The sequence below is a fragment of the Odocoileus virginianus genome, chromosome 5 (genome assembly GCF_023699985.2).
Source record: "Odocoileus virginianus isolate 20LAN1187 ecotype Illinois chromosome 5, Ovbor_1.2, whole genome shotgun sequence".
Taxonomy (NCBI): Eukaryota; Metazoa; Chordata; class Mammalia; order Artiodactyla; family Cervidae; genus Odocoileus; species Odocoileus virginianus.
This window is the reverse complement of record NC_069678.1, coordinates 42,983,209-43,002,750: the sequence shown is the minus strand read 5'-3', so window position 1 is coordinate 43,002,750 and position 19,542 is coordinate 42,983,209. Positions and strand designations below refer to the sequence as shown.

Here is a 19,542-nt window from a genome sequence, read left to right as displayed (position 1 = left end):
GGAGGGGAAATGCTGGGTCATGTGGAATGGCTACCCACTCCGGTATTCTTGCGTGGAGAATCCCATGGACAGAGGATCCCGGCAGGCTACAGTCCGTGGGGTCACAAAGAGTCAGACACACCTGAACGACTAATACTTTCACACTTTTCATGGTAATTCTATATTTAACTTTTTAAGGAACTGCCACTGTTTTCTACAGCACTCATACCATTTTACATTCTGAACCAGTACTAAATTCTCAATATACTTACCAACACTTATTATTCTGTATTTTAAATATAACACCCAGAACATTATACTGTGGTTTTAACTGTAAATCCCACCTCTTGTCATTTGCTAGCAACATGGATTTGGATGAGCCATTTCACTTCTTTGGGCCTCAGTTTTCTCACTGGTGAAAAGAATCCAATAGTTTCTGCCATGCCTGTCTCACAGAGTATGGACCAAACGGAATAGTGCATATAGGTGAAATATTATTATTTCTGTGTTACTAACATCAGCCTTGCTTCCCAGCTAGCAAAGTGGTAAAGAGTCCGCCTACCAAGACGAGATGCAACGGACACACGTTCAATCCCCGGGTTGGGAAGATTCCTGAGAGAAGGAAATGGCAACACACTCCAGTATTCTTATCTGGAAAATTCCATGGATGGAGGAGCCTAGTGGGCTACAGTCCATGGTGTCGCAACGAGTTGAACACTACTGAACAACTGAGCACTCACTCAACATCAGCCTCTTTAGCAAGACCACGCCTGTTTTAAGATAGATGTACCAAGCTATCTTAACCTAAGATCAAAATAGTATCATGTGTATAACTTGATTTTTAAAACTTTTCAATCAAAAAGTACATAAAATAAATATCTAGTAAATGAATATTATAAAGTGATTACTCATATAAATGCTACCCAGGTTAAATGATTGAATATTCCTAGCACCCCAGAACCAGGTACTGCTGCTTCATAAACTTACCCACTATCCAGACTTCGGAATAGCCATGATGGTGTGATCACTCACCTAGAGCCAGATATCCTGAACTGTGAAGTCAAGTGGACTTTAGGAAGCATCACTACAAACAAAGCAAGGGAGGTGATGGAATTCCAGCTGAGCTATTTCAAATCCTAAAAGATTATGCTGTGAAAGTGCTGCACTCATATGCCAGCAAATTTGAAAAACTCAGCTGTGGTCACAGGACTGGAAAAGGTCAGCTTTCATTCCAATCCCAAAGAAAGGCAATGTCAAAGAATGTTCAAACTACCTCACAGTTGCACTCATTTCACATGCTAGCAAAGTAATGCTCAAAATTCTCCAAGCTAGGATTCAACAATATGTGAACCAAGAACTTCCAGATGTTCAAGCTGGATTTAGAAAAGGCAGAGGAACCAGAGGTCAAATTGCCAACATCTGTTGGGTCATAGAAAAAACAAGAGTATTCCAGAAAAAACATCTACTTCTGCTTTATTGAATATGCCAAAGCCTTTGACTGTGTGGATCACAACAAACTGTGGAAAATTCTTCAAGGGATGGGAATACCAGACCACCGTACCTTCCTCCTAAGATCTGTATGCAGGTCAGGAAGCAACAGTTAGAACCAGACATGGAACAACAGACTGGTTCCAAATTGGGAAAGGAGTACATTGGGGCTGTATACTGTCACTCTGCTTATTTAACTTATACGAAGTGTACATCATGCAAAATGCTGAACTGGATGAAGCACAAGCTAGAATCAAGACTGCCGGGAGAAATAACGAATAACCTCAGACATGCAGATGACACCATCCTTATGGCAGAGGGCAAAGAACTAAAGAGCCTCCTGATGAAAGTGAAAGAGGAGAGTGAAAAAGCTGGCTTAAAACTCAACATTCAAAAAATGAAGATCATGGCATCTGGCCCCATCACTTCATGGCAGCTAGATGGGGAAACAATGGAAAGAGTGACAAACTTTATTTTCTGGGGCTCCAAAACCACTGCAGATGGTGATTGCAGCCATGAAATTAAAAGGCACTTGCTCCTTGGAGAGCTTCCCTGATAGCTCAGGGAAGGGATACGCTATCTACTCCAGTGTACTTGGGTGTCCCTTGTGGCTCAGCTGGTAAAGAATCTGCCTGCAATTGTGGGACCCCTGGGTTCAATCCCTGGGTTGGGAAGGCTACCCACTCCAGTATTCTGGCTTAGAGAATTCCATGGACAGTCCATGGGCTGGCAAAGAGTCGGACACGACTGAGTGACTTTCACTCACTCACTGCTCCTTGGGAGGAGAGCTATGACCAACCTAGACAGCATATTAAAAAGCAGAGACATTACTTTGTCAACAAAAGTCCTAGTCATACCTATGGTTTTTCCAGTAGTTATGTATGGATGTGCATTGGACCATAAAGAAAGCTGAGTGCCGAAGAATTGATGCTTTTGAACTGTGGTGTTGGAGAAGACTCTTGAGAGTCCCTTGGACTGCAAGGAGATCAAACCAGTCAATCTTAAAGGAAATCGATCCTGAATATTCATTGGAAGGACTGATGCTGAAGATGAAGGTCCAATACTTTGGCCACCTGATGTGAAGAACTGACTTATTAGAAAAGACCCTGATGCTGGGAAAGACTTAAGGCAAGAGGAGAAGGGGATGACAGAAGATGAGATGGTTGGATGCATCACCGACTCAACAGAAATGAGTTTGAGCAAGCTCTGAGAGTTGGTGATGGACATTAAAGCCTGGAGTGCTTTAGTCCATGGGGGCACAAAGAGTCGGACACAGCTGAGTGACTGAACTATCCAGACTTCGGTGGCAATTACTTCCTGTTTGCCACCTAAGTACATATTCTGTAATACTATAATTCAGTTTTTCTTGCTTTTTATTTAAATGTAAATGAAATGAAGTATGTAGTCCTTTGTCTCTGGCTTCTTTTGCTCAATTTCTGTTTGAGATTCATCCATATTGCTGTGTGTTTGTTCATTTTCAAATGCTGTAAAATATTTCATTGAGTGGACATTACAAAAATTGCCCATTCTTCCATGAATAGACAGTTTGGGTATTTCTAATTTGTAGCCATTATAAGTAAATGCTACTGTGATAATTCTAATACGGTCTTGATGCACAGGGGCATACATTCTGCTTAGAATCATTGGGAATAAAATAACTGAGAAAGTGGTAAGCTTTAGTGGGTTATCCAAACTTTTTTAAAGGCAATGATGTTCACTATCATCAGCAGTGTGAGACAGTTTCCATTACTCTACATTCTCATCAACTCACGGACTGAAAGATGGGTTTCACGTCTCCCTGAGTATGAGCTTGAACACTTCAAATACTTACTGCCTTTAAAAATGCCTCAAGTTTCTTCCCCATTTTTCCATGGAGTGTCCTATTTTCTTCTTAGAAATCTGTAGGAGTTTTTATACAGTTTGTGTAACAGTCTTTTGTAGGTTAAACAGGTTGCAAATACCAACTTTCATTCTGAGGCTTGCTTTTTCACCTTAATGGAGTCTGCTAATAAACATATATTCTTAATTTTAATATAGTAAAGTTTATCTTTTCATTTATAATCTGTACTTTTTTGGCCTGATATTTTATACTCTTTGCATACCTCAAAGTCATGAAAAAAATCTATATTTTTTCCAAAATCTTTAGTTTTGCCTTTCACATCTATGTACTCAATAATTTGGAAATGATTTTGTATATGGTGTAGGTAAATTCAAGTTTCTTTTTTCATTATTATTTGGAAACTCAATTGCCCCAGAACCATTTGTTTAAACAAACTTTTAACCCGTTTGTTAAAGTGTCCCTGTTTTTGTCATAAATCAAGTCTCTATATAAACCTGGGTCTATTTATGGCCTTTCTGTGGTGGTTTAGTCGCTAAGTAGTGTCCAACTCTTGCAACTTCATGGACCGCCGGCTGCCAGGCGCCTCTGCCCATGGGATTCTCCAAGCAAGAATACTAGAGTGGGTTGCCATTTCCTTCTCCAGGGGATGTTCCCAACACAAGAATTGAACCCAAGTCTCCTGCATTGCAGGCAGATTCTTTACCAAATGAGCTATAACGGATGTCCATGGCCTTTCTGAATGATTCTATTGGTCTATTTGTCTATCCTTTTGGTACTAGTGCATTGTCTTCAGTTCAGTTCAGTTCAATCACTCAGTCATGTCTAACACTTTGCAACCCCATGAACCGCAGCACACCAGGCCTCCCTGTCCATTACAAACTCCTAGAGTTTACCCAAGATCTTGTCCATTGAGTCGGTGTGCCATCTAACCATCTCATCCTCTGTCCTCCCCTTCTCCTCCTGCCTTCAACCTTTCCCAACATCAGGGTCTTTTCAAATTAGTTAGTTCTTCGCATCAGGTGGCCGAAATATTGGAGTTTCAGCTTCAACATCAGTCCTTCCAGCGAACACCCAGGACTGATTTCCTTTAGGATGGACTGGTTGGATCACCTTGCAGTCCAAGGGACTCTCAAGAGTCTTCTCCAACACCACAGTTCAAAAGCATCAATTCTTCAGCAATCAGCTTTCTTTATAGTCCAAATTCTCACATCCATACATGATTACTGGAAAAACCATAGCCTTGAAGATGGATCTTTGTTGGCAGAGTAATGTCTCTGCTTTTTAATATGATGTCTAGGTTGGTCATAACTTTCCTTCCAAGGAGCAAGTGTCTTTTAATTTCATGGCTGCAATCACCATCTGCAGTGATTATGGAGCCCCCAAAAATAAAGTCAGCCACTGTTTTCACTGTTTCCCCATCTATTTGCCATGAATTGACAAGACCGGAATCTATGATCTTAGTTTTCTGAATGTTGAGCTTTATTTAAGCCAACTTTTTCGCTCAGACACTGTAGCTTTATTTAAATTCTGAGCACACTGTAGTAAATCAATTCTACTATTTCAAGAATGTCTTGTCTATTCTTGGCCCTTTGTTTTTTTTTTTATAAATGTTAGAACAAACGTTAGTCAAATTCTTCACCCTGCAAAAAAATTGTTAGGATTTATGTAAGGATTATATTGAATTTATAGATATGAAGAACTATTTGAGAAGAAATGACATGTTGATACTGATTTCAATATCAATATAATATATAACTTTACATCTTTTACATATTTCTGCATTAGGGTCTTGCATGTTTTTGTTACTTTTATTCTGAAGTATTGGTTATTCTTTGATGCTATTAAAAATGACATTTTATCTAAAATCTGTTTGTTACTGATATAGAAAAAATTGATTTTATTCCCACTTTGATTTCATCAAAATTGGTAGGCTTACTTAGTAATTTATCTGTAGAGTTATTTAGATTATGAGTGCTATGAATGTAATCACAACCATTAGTAAGGAGTTTTATTTCTTTCTCTCAAATCAAATGCCTTTTACTTTCTTGACCTGCTTCCTTGAGTAAGCCAGGTCAAGTACAGTGATAAACAGAAGTGGTAGTTAATAGGTAATCTTGTCCTGTTTCTCTTCTCAAAAGAAAAGCCTTCAACATTGCACATTAAGTATATGCTTGTAGGGGTTTTGTAGTTACTCTTTATTAGTAAGGAATTTCCCTTTTATTTCTAACCTATTAAGCATTTTTTAAAGCAAAAATGTACGTTGAATTCTATCATGACTTGTCCATGTATTTTAAATGATTTTTTATTCTACTAAAATTACACTGATCACATTTAAATTTTATTGTACCTTTAAATGGATTCAATAAACAAAAGTCAAGGTACATTATCCTATTTAAGTTTTCTGGGTTCATTTTGTCAATATTTATGTAGGATTTTTGCATTTCTGTTCAAGAGTGAGACTGAACTTTCATTATCCTTTGCCATAATATAATATCTCCTGGTCAGGTTTTAGTATCAAAGGTATGATAGCCTTTGATATTGGTAGCCTTCTATATTGTCTTGTGTCATTTTTGTAACATGTGTTTTTCAAGGGATTTGTTAATGTAACTTACCAAATTTATCAGCATGAAATTAATAATATTTGTAGTATCTGTAGTTATGTCTCTATTTCTATTCTTGACGTTAATTACTTTTTAAAATATTTTTGATCAGTCCCAACAGTAATCAATTTTATTAGTCTTTTTAAACACCCACTTTTGCCATGTTGATCTTCCTTATTCTGTTTGCTTCATTATATTGTTAATTTCTGCTCTTGTTTTTATTATTTCCTTTTTCTGTATTCTTTGGGTTTACTTTAATGTTACTATGTCATCATCCAAGATGATAGATCATTTAATTTTTGCCTTACCCTCCCTAATTTGCCTTATGTTCCCTAATATGTTCTTTAAGTCTATAAGCCTCCCTGTGATAACAATTTATGTACATACTGCAAGTTTTTATTTCTAATATTTTTGTTACCAAAGTACATTTAAATCCATTATTATTTTATTTTTTATCTTTCCAAAAAGGATGGATTTTGTACTTTTAAAGGCCTGTGATGATATACAATACTTTGCATTATTTCAATTTTTTAAATATGTTTTATCATTCCACTAGTTGATTTTTATAAAAGATCCAGGTATGCTTACTGTATTGTATTCTGAGGTGGCTGACTTCACTATTATGTGACAGTTAAATCTGTTAATCATATCGTTAAAATTTTCTTTGTTTTTAATTCTTTTGAGAAATATATATTAAAATCTCCCTCAATGGTTGTAGATTTGTATATTTCCCCCTGTAATTCTGTCAACTTTTGCTTTGCAAAATATTTGGGGTATTATTACATGCAGGAATCTATGCTGTTTATCAAAGCCCCAATCTTTGACAGGTCCTGAACTCCTACTTTATTCTCTTAGGTCCGTGTGTCTGTCAAAAGCACTACTCAGTACTCACAAGTACCTGGTTTTAACTCTGATGTTTTCAAGCAAATGTTTTGTTGGTACTTTGTCCAGGTTTTCCTACAAACATCAGAGGGAGGATTTGTCCAAATACCTAGTGCTCTATTGCTAAAGGCAGAAGCTCTAACTCAAGAGATTTAAAAAATGACTTTAGCCACAAAAATGAGCTTATATGAAGGCTCAATACATAAAAGATAGAAATACAGAGATGCTGAGACTAAAAATTGTTTGGCAATCCCAAAGCCTTTGAAATAAGGCTAGCTATAGTGAAATACTGAGCTTGTCCTAAAGACTCTAGTATCCTAGATATATGTGTATAGATATAGATATGTATACAGATATAGAGACAGAGGTAGATTTAGTGATCCAGGTGTGAATATCAGTTAGATTTGTTTAGTTATGAGTCCCCCTCTGAGAAACGGCTTCTCAGTTGGTATGGCTTTTTTTTTTTTTCTTTTTCTTTTTTTGGTCACACCACACAGCATGCAGGATTTTAGTTCCCTGGCTAGGGATGGAACCCAAGCCCCTTGCACTGGAAGCACAGGGCCTTAACCACTGTACCATCAGGGAAGGTCTTGGTATGTCTATTAAACTGCTGTCTTTCTGAGACTGCAAGGTTGAAGGCCACTCTCTTCCATGTAACAGGTGCCACATATACCTTTAATAAATTCTTCAGTTAAGCTCAATTCAGTCACTCAGTTGTGTCCAACTATTTGCAACCCCATGAATCGCAGCACGTCAGAACTCCCTGTCCATCACCAACTCCCAGAGTTTACCCAAACTCATGTCCATCGAGTCAGTGATGCCATCCAGCCATCTTATCCTCTGTTGTCCCCTTCTCCTCCTGCCCCCAATCCTTCCCAGCATCAGGGTCTTTTCCAGTGAGTCAACTCTTCGCATCAGGTGGCCAAAGTATTGGAGTTTCAGCTTCAACATCACTCCTTCCAATGAACACCCAGGACTGATGTCCTTTAGGATGGACTGGTTGGATCACCTTGCAGTCCAAGGGACTCTCAAGAGTCTTCTCCAACACCACAGTTCAAAAGCATCAATTCTTCGGCACTCAGCTTTCTTCACAGTTCAACTCTCACATCAATACATGACTACTGGAAAAACCATAGCCTTGACTAGATGGACCTTTGTTGGCAAAGTAATATCTCTGCTTTTAAATATGCTATCCAGGTTGGTCATAACTTTCCTTCCAAGGAGTGTCTTTTAACTTCATGTCTGCAATCACCATCTGCAGTGATTTTGGAGCCCCCAAAATAAAGTCTGACACCCTTTCCATTGTTTCCCCATCTATTTGCCATGAAGTGATGGGACCAGATGCCATGATCTTCGTTTTTTGAATGTTGAGTTTTAAGCCAGCTTTTTTACTCTCCTCTTTCATTTTCATCCAGAGGCTTTTTAGTTCTTCTTCACTTTCTGCCATAAAGGTGGTGTCATCTGCATATCTGAGGTTATTGATATTTCTCCCAGCAATCTTGATTCGAGCTTGTGCTTCTTCCAGCCCAGTGCTTCTCATGATGTACTCTGCATATAAGTTAAATAAGCAGGGTGACAGTATACAGCCTTGACATACTCCTTTTCCCTTTTAGAACCAGTCTGTTGTTCCATGTCCAGTTCTAACTGTTGCTTCCTGACCTGCATACAGGTTTCTCAAGAGACAGGTCAGGTGGTCTGGTATTCCCATCTCTTTCAGCATTTTCCACAGTTTATTGTGATGCACATAGTCAAAGGCTTTGGCATAGGCAATAAAGCAGAAATAGATGTTTTTCTGGAACTCTTTTTCTTTTTCAATGATCCAGCAAATGTTGGCAATTTGATCTCTAGTTCCTCTGCCGTTTCTAAAACCAGCTTGAACATCTGGAATTCCACGGTCCACATATTGCTGAAGCCTGGCTTGGAGAATTTTGAGCATTACTTTACTAGCATGTGAGATGAGTGCAATTGTGCGGTAGTTTGAGTATACTTTGGCATTGCTTTTCTTTGGGATTGGAATGAAAACTGACATTTTCCAGTCCTGTGGCCGCTGCTGAGTTTTCCAACTTGCTGGCATATTGAGTGTAGCACTTTCACAGAATCATCTTTCAAGATCTGAAACAGCTCAACTGGAAGTCCATCACCTCCCCTAGCTTTGTTCGTAGTGATGCTTTCTAAGGCCCCCTTAACTTCACATTCCAAGATGTCTGGCTCTAGGTGAGTGATCATACCACTGTGATTATCTGGGTCGTGAAGATCTTTTTTATACAGTTCTTCTGTGTATTCTTGCCACCTCTTCTTAATATATTCTTAAGAAATATTAATATCCTGCAGATGTGTGGTCAAGATAAAGATGGTCCATTAACCTGACTGATGTGAGCTTTCTGTTCTAATTTTACAGATAACTTAGTCAAATATATATTTCCTCATGAAATATTTAGGTATACCCTATCCATTATTTATATTAGGCATACTTATACTTACTTATAAATATAAATTATTTTACTAGGTATACTTTATAAATAAAATTTATCAACCTATTGTTGTTATTGTCATTCAGTTGCCCAATCATGTCTGACTCTTTGTGACCTCATAGACTGTAGCACATCAGGCCTCTCTGCCCCTCACCATCTCCCAAAATTTGCCCAATTCATGTCCCTTGCATCGGTGATACCATCCAGCCATCTCATTCTCTGACACCCTCTTCTCCTTCTGCCCTCAATCTTTCCCAGCATCAGGGACTTTTCCAATGAGTCAGCTGTTCACATCAGATGACCAAAACACTGGAGTTTCAACGTCAGCATCAGTCCTTCCCACGGGTATTCACGGTCGATTTCCCTTAAGATGATTGGTTTGATCTTCTTGCTGTCTACGGGACCCTCAGGAATCTTCTCCAGCATCATAGACGAAGGCATCAATCCTTCAGTGCTCTGCCTTCTTTACAGTCCAGCTCTCACAACAGTACATGACCACTGGAAAGACCATAGCTTTGACTATACGGACATTTGTTGGCAGAGTAATGTCTCTGCTTTTCAACACACTTTCTAGGTTTGTTGTAACTCTCCTGCCAAGAAGCAAACATCTTCTGATTTCATGGCTGCAGTCACCATCCACAATGATTTTAGAGCCCAAGGAGAGGAAACTGATCACTGCTTCTACCTTTTCCCCCTGTATTTGCCATGAAGTAATGGGGCTGGATGCCATCACCTTAGCTTTTTTTAATATTGGTATAGTCTATGAAACAGAGGTAGATTTTTGGAATTTCCTAGCTTTCTCTATGAACCAGCAAGTGTTGGCAATTTGAGCTCTGGTTCCTCTGCCTTTTCTACACCCAGCTTAGATATCTGGAAGTTCTTGGTTCATGTAATGCTGAAGTCTAGCATGCAAGATTTGAAGCATGACGTCACTAGCATGGGAGATGAGAACAACTGTCTGATGGTTAGAGCATCCTTTAGTGTACCTTCTCGGGAACTGGGATGAGGACTGTCCTTGTCCAGTCCTGTGGCCACTGCTGGGTCTTCCAGATTTGCTGATATATTGAATGCAACACCCTGATGGCATCATCCTTTAGAGTTTTGAAGAGTTTACTGGAATTCCGTTAATCTATTAATAAATATCAAATTAATTGACTCCTACATATAAAGTAAAATGCTATAGGTTCCTAATATACACGGGAAAGATTGTGCAGCCACTTTTCCCATTTTTTTAAATTAATGTGACATTAACTTGGACTTTGATAGCTTGATATTAGATGTGCTCAGTCACTCAGTCATGTCCAACTCTTGGTGACCCTATGGACTGGGGCCCACCAGGTTCTTCTATCCATGGAATTCTCTAGGCAAGAATACTGGAGCAGGTTTCCATGCCCTCCTCCAGGGGATCTTCCTGACCCAGAGACTGAATGTGCATCTCTTGTGTCTCCTGCATTGGCAGGTGGATTTCTTTTTTTCTTTTTTTTAACAGCTTTTAAGATACTTTATTTTTTTTAAATTTTTTGTCCATTTATTTTTATTAGTTGGAGGCTAATTACTTTACAATATTGTAGTGGTTTTTGCCATACATTGACATTAATCAGCCATGGATTTACATGTGTTCCCCATCCCGGTCCCCTCTCCCACCTCCCTCCCCACCCCATCCCTCTGGGTCTTCCCAGTGCACCAGGCCCGAGCACTTGTCTCATGCATGCAGCCTGGGCTGGTGATCTGTTTCACCCTTGATAATATACATGTTTCGATGCTTTCTCTCGTAACATCCCACCCTAGCCTTCTCCCACAGAGTCCAAAAGTCTGTTCTGTACATCTGTGTCTCTTTTTCTGTTTTGCATATAGGGTTATCATTACCATCTTTCTAAATTCCATATATATGTGTTAGTATACTGTATTGGTCTTTATCTTTCTGGCTTACTTCACTCTGTATAATGGGCTCCAGTTTCATCCATCTCATTAGAACTGATTCAAATGAATTCTTTTTAATGGCTGAGTAATATTCCATGGTGTATATGTACCACAGCTTCCTTATCGATTTGTCTGCTGATGGGCATCTAGGTTGCTTCCATGTCCTGGCTATTATAAACAGTGCTGCGATGAACAGTGGGGTGCACGTGTCTCTTTCAGATCTGATTTCCTCGGTGTGAATGCCCAGAAGTGGGATTGCGGGGTCATATGGCAGTTCTATTTCCAGCTTTTTAAGGAATCTCTACACTGTTCTCCATAGTGGCTGTACTAGTTTGCATTCCCACCAACAGTGTAAGAGGGTTCCCTTTTCTCCACACCCTCTCCAGCATTTATTGCTTGTAGACTTTTGGATAGCAGCCATCCTGACTGGCATGTAATGGTACCTCATTGTGGTTTTGATTTGCATTTCTCTGATAATGAGGATTCCTTATCACTAGCGCCACCTGGAAGGACATGTTCATTTCTCTCTGTGTTTCCAAGTAAAACTTTGACCAGTATAAATTTTCTGGCCTCTAACCAGAAGTAAATTATTTGATTTGCAGGTTTAAAAGAAGGAATCAGTCAGGCTTGGCTCAGCCCCTTTCTCTTGCTGGATCAGCCTATCTGCAAAAAGAATGCACTTGTACTTGCTCTCCTCCCAACACTAATAGAATAAGACTTCATGGATAGTGCCAGTAGAAGGTTTGGGTTGATAGAGTTGTGTCTTTGACAGGATGGGTACACTTAATTCTAGAAATCAACATTAGAAAACACCTGACTCTCATCTATATCATGTCTCTCAACAGCTTTTTTCAGTAATGAAGCTACAATTTGATGATCATCTGTATGACTCCTATGTTTCTCTCTCAAAAGGTTCTGAACTGGGCAAGGAATGAAGGATGTGTTTACTGACCTCTCTCCCCTAAGAAGCTTATAATCACTATACTGGGGTCATGTTGAACATTTTTCAGGGTCCATAACTCAAGATCACAAGGGGAGAAATATTTCTTTCAACCACAAGAAGGGGAGGAAAATTTTAAAAACTGAAGCAACTGTAAGGTATAATTTCCTCCTCCAGAATAGCCAGCAAAACTCATCTTATTTTGCTTATCCATAAAAGTTACATGATCCTTCAACAGAAAATAGGTTATGAAATCTGGATTTTTAAGAATGATATTAAAGAGTTTGAAACCATCCTTCTTAGAATGGAACTAAAGGTTTTCCTGATCATGATCCCAGAGTATCATTCTTAAAGAGAATGCCCTTCATTTATATGTTGTAATGTCTTAAAGATGGCCATCATTTTTTAAAATCATATGAGAATATTAATAAAAGTAATATGAGCTTTGTTCAATAATTTGCTTCTGTCAAACCATTTGTCAAACTACAAAATACAGCTTTGGTATTTACATATTTTAAATATTAATGTCTAACTTTACCTCCACCATTTTTAAAATTCAATCAGTTTCTGTTTGCAGGGGGAGAGTTAAAGATACTGCATCATACCTCAATAGTGTAATGACAGGTACAAGACAAACAAAGGTTAAACATATATCTCTCAATACTTTTTGTGAAAGCATTCCAAGCCATTCTGCTGTTCCAGGTGAATTCTGTAGAAAGTTAGCTATATCTCCATGATCTTTTTAATAAACAGATCAATTTCTAGATGTTTCAAAAAGAAAACCCAAGCTATGGTAGTTCATTTTCCTCACCATCTATTCAATTACTGCTGTTTGTTGTTTAGTAACTAAGTCATGTTTGACTTTTTTGTGACCCCATGGGCTGAAGCCCACCAGGCTCCTCCTTCCATGGGATTTCCCAGGCAAGAACACTGGAGTGGGTTGCCATGTCCTTCTCCAGAGATCTTTCCGACCCAGGGATTGAGCAGACGGTCCCTTCCCAGGTGGCACTAGCAATAAAGCACCTGCCTGCCAAAGCAGGAGTCAAAAGAGACTTAAGTTCGATCCCTGGGTTGGGAAGATCCTCGGGAGGAGGGCATGGCAACCTACTCCAGTATTCTTGCCTGGAGAATCCCCATAGACAGGGGAGCCTGGTGGGCTACAGTCCAAAGGGTGGCAAAGAGTTGGACACGACTGAAATGACTTAGCGCACTCCTGCATTGGTAGGTGGTATGGTTGCCACAAGCCACCAGGGAAACCATTCAATTGTTACCAGATCCTATGATCTTTTGACTATCACTTAGTTTTTCAAAATCATGGTTTATACTCTTCTCTCTTGATAATACTACAAAAACTTACACATAATAAAAGTCACATGAAAGTGAAAGTGTTAGTCTCTCAGTCATGTCCAACTCCTTGAGACCTCATGCACTGTAGCCCGCCAGGCTCCTCTCTCCATGGAATTCTCCAGGCAAGAATGCTGGAGTGGGTTGCCATGCCCTTCTCCAGGGAATCTTCCCTACCCAAGGATCAAACCTGGGTCTCCTGCACTGCAGGCGGATTCTTTACCATCTAAGCCAAGACATTTGTCTTTAATTTTAATGGGAACTATGATTGTCTTGAGAAGTGCTAAAATGTACTTCGTGTTTACTCTGTGTATCTTTGCAGTTTAAAAACAATATTTTCATATTTTTATAAAACTACCTATTTTTACTGGACAATATTTATAAAAGTCCAATTTTTAAATGAATCTTAACAAAATCCACCTCCCACAGATCTATTTGCTGATAAAGGGGATAGTAGAGGCATATTGAACATTAAAAATGAAACTAAAGGCATCTTCTCAACTATATTAGGATAGAGGAAAAAGACAAAATATCCCTGCTGAGGGAAAAAATTAAATTTATTATCATTTTGCATGCTGTTACTTGGCTTTTGAAAGAAGAGCATGTTAAGTTAAATAATATCATTTCCATGTAGGTTATCTTTGTCACCTTCAGGTTTGTGATTGCTGTTCCTGTTCAGTCTTTTAAAGATTTAAAAACAATCTTTACCAATTGTTAAAGTTAAAAGAATCTTGTAGATAGTAGCAAGTATAAATTTTTAGTCTTCAGCTTTTCTCTAGCCATCTAGACAAAAAGAGACTTTCACTTTCAAAGTGTGTTGCAGCATTACTTTATATAAAACACACAGGATCTAGGAAATGTAAAACAAGTACCTGGAATTACCCCAATCAGTACCAATGCCTGAGAGTGATCCTCTGGAGTCACTTGCATATTTGTAAACCACTAGCAGGCACTGTTTACAAAGCTCGACCAGGCGCTGGCAACACTGAAGCTGCAAAGGAGTCACCACTTCCGGGCTTTTATTGAAAATACTCTCCCAAGAGGATCTGTTGGCATGGAAACAGACATGACCCCATGTGGCTGTTAAAAATGGCAACCAACAATATCACTTACCTAGCAACAAACCAATAAAGAAAAAGTAGAAATGGCTTCACACATTTGAAGTGACTACAGATGGTTAGCGTTATCAAGTAAATATGCAAAATGAAGGGTAATCTTTATGTTAAAAAAATGCAACACAGAATTCCTATCTTTAAAGATTTAACTGATGCCAGCTCTCAGTAGCTAAGCGGATGGTTTCCCAACAGCTCGTAAAAACTGAGTTACTTTACACTGAAGGAATTGTAAAACACAGCTAATTTCTCAAAACTTAGGTATTCTAGAAATACAGATTTTCTAGGAAGCTGCATTTATTTTTATATTAATGATGATTCAACAGATTAAAAAGTCACTGTAACTTAATTTGTGATCTCTGTGAACCAACAAAATTTAGATTAATCCCATGATTATGACCACCCCTTTCAAAACATGTTCATATGTAATTATGTCCATGATATTCCTAGAGCACATGCTCTATTCTATAGAAGTAACGTAATCTCAACAAGTGCTGCCCTGCCAGTTCCAAAGGCAGTGTCCATCAGCACATTCAGCTCAGTGGACAGCAGGCGGTAGTGCACAACGCCATGGTAAACTTAAGTGAGCGCACGTGTGTGTGTGTGTGTGTGTGTGCACATCTATATTTGTTCACAATTCCTAAGTTGACTGCTATGACCCAAATGAGAAAACATGTTACTACCCCACCAGCATCGGGAAAGAGAGAGAGAGACTGATTTCCTTAGTGTAACGGAAACTCCTTTCAAGCTTCAAGGGGAAAGTTTTCTTGAGACTTGGTAATGGTTCAAGTCTCATTTTACATAAACCAATTCACTTAATCCTCAGAGAAAGAAAAGACTAGATTTTAAGAGAGAAAAAATATATTAAGAAAAATATTTTTCTGAAGAACTGCATTTCCCAATGGGAAATTCTAAGACTCCATTTTCAATCTTCTGTGGATATTTGATATCTTTGGAATTTTTTTAAAATGCTGTAGGAACTCATAAAGGTATTTTTTAGTAGAAAGTCTATTGTTTATTTTTTCAGGAGAAACATGGTCCCAAAAAGACAGCATGTCATCAGTGAATGACAAATTTTCTTAAAGGGAATAAGATTCAAACAAAGTAGACTGAAAGGAATAAACTTTCTTCTATGTTCTGAGATGTTCAAGGGCTAATTATACAATACTGTTTTTATTATTTAAAAGGGATTAAAGGTTATTTTTGTTCAAGAAACTAATATTTTAGTTAAATTAACTCTAAAATTTTATTTTATTACTAAATGTAAGAAAAACTAATATGACATACATGTTTCTATTTCTATATTTGTATATATATATGTATGACTTTATTTTTTGGGGCTCCAAAATCACTGCAGATGGTGATTGCAGGCATGAAATTAAAAGACACTTACTCCTTGGAAGGAAAGTTATAACCAACCTAGATAGCATATTAAAAAGCAGAGACATTACTTTGCCAACAAAGGCCTGTCTAGCCAAGTCTATGGTTTTTCCAGTGGTCATGTATGGAGGTGAGAATTGGACTGCGAAGAAAGCTGAGCACCGAAGAATTGATGCTTTTGAACTGTGGTGTTGGAGAAGACTCTTAAGAGTCCCTTGGACTGCAAGGAGATCCAACCAGTCCATCCTAAAGGAGATCAGTTCTGGGTGTTCATTGGAAGGACTGATGTTGAAGCTGAAACTCCAATACTTTGGCCACCTCATGAGGAGAGCTGACTCATTGGAAAAGACCCTGATGATACTGGGAAGGATTGGGGGCAGGAGGAGAAGGGGATGACAGAGGATGAGATGGTTGGATGGCATCACCGACTTGATGGACAAGTTTGAGTAAACTCTTGGAGTTGGTGATGGACAGGGAGGCTTGGCGTGTTGTGATTCATGGGGTCGCAAAGAGTCAGACATGACTGAGTGACTGAACTGTACTGAACTGAACTGAATTGAACACATATCTATCACCAATTTATTTCATGTGATCAAGAAAAATATTGGAGAATGCAAATTAATAAGGGAATTTGTTTATAATATGTCTTGGTCTAGCAAGTTTTACATGCCTAGGTTCAGAGAAATTAAAGTTTCATATGAATGTAAATACACCAAGAAAATGTTCTGACTCTTGACTGAACACTTTTACATTCTCTTCCCTGGGGTTCTAGTTATTTCCATAAAAGTCTACCTCCATCACCACCCTCTCTTCTGAATAAGAATATATTTCTATTTTAATACTCTGGAGCCATTTGATTAGATTCACTATCAGATCACTCACATCATGGTAATTTTTGTTTTCCTGACTTGAAGTTAAGAAAAGAACAAACAAAATGGAAGAAAGACAAACGAGCTTCTTTTATCAATATAACACCTTAATTTGACATAACATTCTGAGTAATATGTGAGTTATAATAGGGCAGCTTTGGCTTCTCATTCTGTCATTCTTATTCTGAAAATAAACATGAGATGGTTCTCTATCTAATTTTGCTGTGTATGTTCACTACCACCAACCAAAGGCTACATTCTACACTATTAAGCCATATTTAATTGTCAGAATGCCAGAATCACTCACAAAGAAAAAAGAAAATGACCAGGACTTGCTTTGCTTGGTACTAGGCTAATGGTACCCCCTCTGTAGAAAAGAAACCTATTCTTCAGCGAGTGTTTAAGAACTGTGTCCCCAGTCTCCTAACCTGCCACCTGGCACAGCTGAATAATGTGAAATCCCTCTAGAACACCACAGTATCTCAATTTCAATACTAACACAAAAAACTTGAAGTAACTGAAAGAAAGGAGAATAATTTATAACACTAATGCCTTTATCAAAGAACCCAGGGTCTTATCTGCCCACTTTCTGAATCAAAATTCCAAGGAAATGGGAGGACCAAAATCCATGAATTCAGAAAGAAAAAGTAAATGGTTAAAAAGTTCTCTCTGGCACTCCTGAATCCTCAGAGAAATATGAAAAGTAACAACTTCAAATGACATTTTAAAATAATATAACAATAAGATACAGAATAATGAATAACCTCCTGGTAACAAAGGGGAATCACTAATGAAACCCAGAAACTTGAAAAGCCACATATTATCCAGTAATCCAATAATTTTCACCACCTTTCTCATGAAAAATATTTAATAAAGCAGCTATCTAAAAAATAAAACATTCATTTCTTTTTCCTCTGGTAGGAGCCCTAATGAATGATTGAGGAGCCCAAAGTTAGTAGCAGAAAGAAGAAAGTAAAAAAAAAAAATCTGGACCTCACCAACTGGATAATCAGCTCAGAAAGATTAATGAGCTGAAAAGCACTAACAAGACAACATCCAACTAAAGTGATAGAGAACAGTAAGAGTCAAATCATTTTATTAATAAGTAGTACATAATGATATGCATACATATTCACATAGGCATATAATTCAGCCTAGAAGCAGACCCTTGCCTTAGTATTTCTACAATTTCTTCCCCCTAAGACTGTTAAAAAATAAAACAAATAAAAATAGAAAGCATTTCTATGATGAATTTCCATAAGAAAATGTCTTTCACTAAAGGGTCTAAACTAGATTCTTTTCTCTGAGGTTTACATACCAGGATTTTGAGTGAAGACAGAGTTTTTCCAAATAATACATTCCTTCTCCCATAGGCCCCTGCCTCCTCTTCTTCCTCCTCCTGCAACTCTTAAGATGCAATGTTACTTCCCTTGGACAACTCTTGCGAGCTCTATGGCCCAAGTTTAAGTCCCATAGCACCCAGGCTTGCCCTATCTCAGTAAAACGTGGTGGATAATTTTATTTATGAAAATTCCAAGAGTTTTTCCCTAGGAGAGGACACATTCAGAACGTGGAGCATCATTCTGAATAGCACTCCCAGGAGGCTGCATGTCATTAAAAGAGTCCCTGGGCATGGGCTTCAGCAGCCTGAAAGAGCAAGAGAAAAGGATGAGCATGTTTTCTATTCAGTGCATCAGCAAAACCCCTGGGCCAATTGTCAGAAAACCAATGACAAACATCCACATTATTATTTGATGTTTTGGGATATGAACAGGGAATAGCTTATTCGTTTTGTTTTATTATTGGGAGTTGAGACAAGCAGTGGCAGGAAGCAAGGTGGCTCAGAGTTATTTGGATTATATTTTTTCCAAGAGTTTTATACCTAACTGTGAAAGCTGCACCTTTTATTAAAATCATTCCTTTAGAGCTAAGCTAAGAGTAGATTTTTTACCTAGACCATTAGGTTGTTAGATCAAAGGTTAAAGAAGTATACATTGACTGGACATGATTCAAAGAAAAAGTAGAACTATCCTGGATTCAAAGTGCCAACCAAACACACACAAAGCATTATCTGAGTTCATCAAATTAAGGAACCCAAGGAATGTCAATTGTAAAGGTATAAAATAAATCTGGTGTAAAACTCATCTCTACAAACCACCAAGTATTTAAGGAAATGGTTAGAGAGAGGAGGTCAAATTGAATACAGAGCTACTCCTGCTCTATCTGCTCAGTTTGATGGGTTGAGGATTTGGCTAGTGCTTCAGGGCTTGCAACATAGTAAGCTTGGCAACCACTGGCAATGCTGCTTTGAGAAGAGTGAATAAAGCACAGAGTTAAGAACTTGGACTCTTGACTCACACAACCTGAGTTTAAATGCAGGCTCACTATGAAAATGTGGGTAAGTTATATACTTTATGCTGCAATTTTTTCATCTATGCAATGAGAATAATAATAATAGTTTACTCAAACTATTGTAGTGGCAATTATAAAAATATTTAACATATAAAACAGTTTCAGACACTTAGTAATCCTTCAAAAAATGTTATTTACTTTCATTATCATTACCAGTAGTAACAGACACCACCAGAGAAATGTGAGTGGAGGATTGTTCCAGGTACAAGACGAAAGGATTCTGAATGGAGTCAAAGTAAATTACCAAAATAGAGTCACTAGCACCCATTTCAATAGCTGGCTATCTCACTGTCTTCCATTCATGA

At 38.2% G+C, this 19,542-nt stretch overlaps 1 protein-coding gene across 8 annotated transcripts in view; it reads right to left on the bottom strand.

Moving 5' to 3' along the window:
* Positions 1-19,542, bottom strand: part of TTLL7 (tubulin tyrosine ligase like 7) — a 184,738-nt gene that overhangs the window by 34,257 nt on the left and 130,939 nt on the right. For 7 of the 8 annotated variants that reach the window (XR_002313488.2, XM_020891268.2, XM_020891270.2 and 4 more), the window contains one exon: positions 14,337-14,510. Coding sequence is in view for 7 of the 8 variants with exons in the window: in XM_020891268.2 (XP_020746927.2) it covers positions 14,337-14,510 (174 nt within the window). In the remaining variant the exon portion in view is untranslated. Of the gene's footprint in view, positions 1-3; positions 4,948-14,336; positions 14,511-19,542 lie in introns of those variants that run through there. The other variant, XM_070467831.1, reaches the window with a different exon arrangement.